This window comes from Capsicum annuum, chromosome 1, assembly GCF_002878395.1.
Source record: "Capsicum annuum cultivar UCD-10X-F1 chromosome 1, UCD10Xv1.1, whole genome shotgun sequence".
Taxonomy (NCBI): Eukaryota; Viridiplantae; Streptophyta; class Magnoliopsida; order Solanales; family Solanaceae; genus Capsicum; species Capsicum annuum.
In genome coordinates this window covers 167,165,433-167,170,770 of record NC_061111.1, presented here as the reverse complement: position 1 = coordinate 167,170,770, position 5,338 = coordinate 167,165,433, and the positions used below count along the sequence as shown (strand labels likewise).

General features: G+C 34.2%; 1 protein-coding gene across 6 annotated transcripts; it reads left to right on the top strand.

Annotated features, from left to right (window-relative positions):
- The first annotated feature begins 905 nt into the window (after positions 1-905).
- LOC107841284 (nuclear transcription factor Y subunit C-9) lies at positions 906-4,845 on the top strand. 6 transcript variants are annotated; one of them, XM_016685265.2, is made up of 4 exons: positions 906-1,681; positions 3,321-3,394; positions 3,479-4,164; positions 4,586-4,845. In XM_016685265.2, the coding sequence occupies exons 2-3, from the start codon at positions 3,364-3,366 to the stop codon at positions 4,138-4,140; spliced, it is 693 nt and encodes a 230-aa protein (XP_016540751.1). In that variant the 5' UTR covers positions 906-1,681; positions 3,321-3,363; the 3' UTR covers positions 4,141-4,164; positions 4,586-4,845. The 6 variants fall into 6 exon arrangements, with proteins under 6 accessions (XP_016540751.1, XP_016540735.1, XP_016540748.1 ...); XM_016685262.2 differs by having other exon boundaries at positions 937-1,101; XM_016685255.2 differs by having other exon boundaries at positions 941-1,101; positions 3,461-4,164.
- The last annotated feature ends 493 nt before the right edge of the window (positions 4,846-5,338 follow it).

The window sequence follows — 5,338 nt, the reverse complement described above, 5'->3', positions numbered from 1 at the left end:
GAAACAAAAAAGATTTTGTCACTTTACCATGAAGAAAACAAAAGTTTTACGTAGTAAAATTGAGTAGGTTTTGCTTTTTCTTAAAATGAAAAAGAGAAGAAAGAAGAAGTGAAAAGTAGAGTTTTCTTTTCTCTTTTCTTTTCTTAAAACATTTTTAGCGTAAGCATGAGCACAATAAAGTTCAAAATGAGAGTGCCTCGTGGAGAGTTCTAGTCTAGCTAGAGAGACCATATGGTCAAACATTATTAAATAAAATTCTATTTTGGGACGTATATATTGAGAATAAAATTATAAAATTTAAAAGTACTACTTAGTATTTGTTTATAAAAATTGGCAATCTTTCAAAAGTTGATTTTCAAAATTATATAAGTTCGTTAGTTTTTAGATTTTTTGGTCAAATTATATTTTTACTTACAAAATTTTAATTATTTTTCAGTAAATTTATATTCAAACATAATTTAAAATTTCAAAAAAATACGGTTTAACAAATTTTAAAATTTTAATATATTTTTAAAGTTTTAATCAATTTTATGGTCAAATATTAGCTAAAATTCATATTTTATATAGTGTTTCTTTTAGTATCTGCTATTCACATTGAAACTGATTATATTCGGATCGTGCTACTTTACGGTTTTATTTGACTATGAAAATAATAATTTTTGGAGTTAGAATTAAAGTTGTGTTTGGTCATGAAAATTAATTGAAGTATTTTTTTTAAAATTTGTGAGAGAAATAGAAATGAAAAAAGTGAAAACAAATTTTACTTATTTTTATTTTTTTTAAAATAACTTCTACTAAAGTAAAATAATTATTATAGTCAAATACTAATATTTTAACCTTTTTTAATAAAATGAAATATTTTTTTCAAAAAATATTAAAAACATTCTCGTCAGTACACGGTAAACAAATAAAGTGGGAGTACCTAAACTTTGGTTAGTATAGTATATTTTATTTAAGTGTTTAGTTGTATTTATTACTAGCTCTTCACCTGTATTTGGAATCAATCAATCATCCACCTCTTTGATTGAACCCTAGCTAACTCTCTCTCCTCTCTCTCTCTCTCCCTCTGTCTAAAAAGATCACAAATTTTCAATCTTTCAGGTTCAATTTTCTATTTGCATGTTTATTTTTTTGTACATATACTGCTCCAATTTTTAATTTTTATTTTTTATGTGTGTTTGATTAAATTGGAGATTTATAGTTATTTTAGTGAGTTTTGCTTTGCTTTGCCGATTAAATTTCTCTTTTTATATGAAACTTTTATTTTATTTTATTTTTTTGATTTGGTTATAGTAGAGATTTATGGTTGATTCTTAGTGGGTTTTTTGCTGAAATTTATTATCAATCTAAATTTCAGTTTTTTTTTTTGAGCTTCAATTTCCATGTGCATGTTTCTATCTCTTACAAGGATCTTGCTTCTTTTTTTTTTTTTTTTTGTAGTTTTTGTTTGATTTGATTGATATGTATGCCTGATTTTATGTATTTTCAATTTTTCAGGTTCAATTTTGTTTCACAATTTTGCCTCTTATTGTTTTGTTTTTGTTTTTGGGGTCTTTCAGCTTGAATTTTTTTTCCCAAGATTTTGGTTTGTTTGCTGATTGTTTGTTTTTACCCTTGTTGCTCTCGGTAATTTGATCTGGTGGAGTGAGTCCTGGAATTTGGAGATTAAATCAGTAGGGAGGTACTGAGTGTTGCTCTCCTAATCACCCTTTATGTTGATTGATGGTCAATCAGTTTTAAGTGTTTTCTTTATTTTTTTTGTCGGTTTGGTGGAGTCTTGATTAGTCCTTATGTTTTAATTTGTTTGTCTGGTTTTGACTTGACGCGAAATTTTAAAAAGTAAAGCAACTATTGAATTTTAACGTCTTAAACTGAAGATATATGAAGGTACCAAAATGTCCTTTAATTTTGTAGTCATAAGCATGTCATGTGGAAAGTTAAAATTAAAGAGTTGTCAAAAAAGGATTTTTAAATGGATTAAATGTGGAAAATAGGACAAACAAGTAACAGAGGGAGTATTATTTGTTCTGTGCTTAAAGACACATGAACTATGTGCATGCATGTGTGGTTTTATGGTTTCTTTTGCTTGTTGATTGAGGTTTGGAGTTGGGGTTGTCTTATGTTCTTGTGTAGACAGGCACATATAGGGAGTATGTTTTGCTTAATGGTGTTTAGATCTGAAATTCGAGTCAGAGGTTTTTGCTGATGCATAAGATGGTATCCTTGTTTGATAAGCTGCCTTGATAAAGATGCTTCTGTTGCTGTTTCCATGTATGAATCACTAGGAACCTGCAAATGCGTTAAAGACTGTTAGGATTTAGTTTTTGTCACGGAATGAATTCAATTTTCAGTGTTGGTTAAATTGGGGAAAGCATTTAATACTCGTAAGATTTTCTTTGTGCTTGTTATTCTGTAGTTATCAGGAATGTAGGGAACATTTTGAGGCAATTATGTGTGCTCACCCCTGCCTGGGTTGGGGCGAGGTTTCTTTATTACTACTTCAAACAAGATATCGATAGTTTGATACTTTGAAATGATTACTCTGTTAAATCTGTATGAAGTGCATTTGTTTTGTAGTTTTCGGTAGTTTCTGTTTACATTTTCAGTAGCTCTTTTGGGGTGTGATCATATTGTTAAATTGTCCGTTCCTAGGGCTGTAGAGCCTGCTTCTACTTGCATCATGAGCTTAGTTTAATGCTCATTACTATCTTTTTTGCTTGTTAAGATATTGTCTTCATTGATGTGATGTATGTCATGATGGAGCTTAATGACATCATTCCTTTTACACTTTTAGGTTTCCTTCTAATAGATATTGTAATATTTTACATGCATAGATTCACTGGACTTGGATTGGTACTTGCGAAATCTGTTTTCCAGTTATGATGGACTGTTTGATTTATTTTCTTTCTGTTATTTGGTTGAGTTACTTTTCCATGCATACTCTGCATCTTTTTATTAATTTATATGGTTTGTTTAGTAGCATCTTTTTACTAAGCATCTGAAGTTTCTTTGGAAGGCATGGATATATATTATCTTCATGGGAGTGATATCCTCAGTATAGAAGGTATAGAAGTAGCAATCATAGTCAATAGGTAGGTGCAAGTGCATGTGAGAAGCTAAAGAAGGTTGATACTATTGTTACAGATTTACAGTCGTGTACTAATGAGACCATTGAGCTCATAAGTGACATGATTAGTCAGGGCTTCCCTTGACCTGGTTAAATTGAATGACTGGTTCTTCTATTGGTATTTGTGCAGCTTCTAATACTTGGAACTTTATTTAGAATCTGAAATTGTTACTTGTTTCTACCCTGCCCACAGCCTAAGTTAGCATTAAATTCTCCAAAAGGGACACTTGCTCAAAATGGATCATCATGGAAATGGACAGCCTCCAGGTATTGGAGTCATTACTAGCTCAGCTCCAGTATATGGCGCTCCATACCAAGCTAACCAAATGGCAGGGCCATCTCCTCCTGCAGTTTCAGCTGGCGCAATTCAATCTCCTCAAGCTGCTGGTCTTTCTGCTTCGTCAGCCCAGATGGCGCAACATCAGCTCGCTTATCAGCAGATTCATCAGCAGCAGCAACAACAATTGCAGCAACAACTCCAGTCTTTCTGGGCAAATCAATATCAAGAAATCGAGCATGTTACAGATTTCAAGAATCATAGTCTGCCATTGGCAAGGATCAAGAAAATCATGAAAGCCGATGAAGATGTTAGGATGATATCTGCAGAAGCACCAGTTGTATTTGCTCGTGCCTGTGAGATGTTCATACTTGAATTAACGCTGCGTGCATGGAACCACACTGAGGAGAACAAAAGGAGGACACTACAGAAAAATGATATCGCTGCAGCCATAACAAGGACCGACATATTTGATTTCTTAGTTGACATTGTGCCAAGGGAGGACTTGAAAGATGAGGTACTTGCATCAATTCCTAGAGGAACTCTTCCAGTTGGAGGCCCAACTGAGGGTCTGCCATTCTATTACGGCATGCCACCGCAGTCTGCTCCACCAATGGGAGCTCCAGGGTTGTACATGGGAAAGCCTGTTGATCAAGCACTTTATGCCCAGCAGCCCCGCCCATACATGGCTCAGCCAATTTGGCCCCAGCAGCAACAACCACCTTCAGATCCTTAAGCAGCTCAAGGCTTAGATTACAGCGTAAGCATGATTTAATTTCATCGCTAAAGTTACTCCTTCCTAGGCCTCTATTTTGATACTCCTATATCTTTATGATCAAATATTCTTATTTACGTGGAAGCCTGTGCTGTCGGTTCATTCATCCTCTTTGTGGTGCAAGAATTTGATTCCTTTATTTTTTTCTTCCTTTTGAGGGATTCCAATCAAGTTGCTAATTGCATGTGGACAAGGGTTTTTTGCTTATCAACCCTACCTGCGGGGCTTTTCAATCTTGTTCACTTCTATTTGAATCCTTGTCAAAAAATACTATGATGTTGCTTATTTAATAAGTTGAGATGTCATTAATAGTTACCTTGTGGCATTTCCATTATTGTTTACGCGGTTAATTATTTTTATTGCATATCACTCCCCAACTGATCCCTTATTTTCATGCCATCTGCAGAATCCAGAAGCTAGGAGCAGGGAGTAGTCCGAGTAGCGAAGTACTGGAGAACACACCACAGTGATAGCAGTTTGCATACTTTGTACTTTATTAATATATAGACATGAAGCACTAGTGTTATTTAAAAAGTTCAGTGTTCCCATAGCGTAGCTTAAACTTCATACCATGAGCTTGAAGTTTTTGGTGATGTTTATGAACAAATATGTTTTTAAGTGTGTGTGATTTCAAGGTAAAACCTGGGTGTAGGTTGCTTATGTGCATATCTATCGGAGCGCTCCCCCCTCTTCTCTTTTTGTCTCTCTTCAACTTTGTGGCTCAAGGCTGCTATTCAAATGCAGCTCCTTGGAAGATGAGGGCAAAGTCACTGTGAGTATTTAAGTGAGTTGGGATTACTAGTGCTGATTTTATGCATGTAACTTCTATGAGAGGATGTTGGAGACAGCCTCCCTACCTTCAAAAGGTAGGGGTAAGATTGCATACACACTATCATCAAGACTCCACATGTGGAATTACATGGGATATGTTGTTAACTTCTATAAAAGGATATTAAGGTTGCTATAGTACTAGGTTTTAATAGTATGTTTACGAGGGGCGAATGGACTAATCAAATGGTGGTGATAACAAATTAGATTGGATACCTTTTATTTATTCTACAGTAGTTTCCCCAAGGATATGTCAAATTCGAGGAAGAAGCACTACTTAGTGGCTTAGATCAGGAAAGCTTAATTCTTTTAGCGGGTGAACTATTTGTCC

What these genes read in the sequence shown, in the direction of transcription:
- LOC107841284 (XM_016685249.2), top strand. Translation starts at nt 3,364, where the DNA reads ATGGATCATCATGGAAATGGACAGCCTCCAGGTATTGGAGTCATTACT.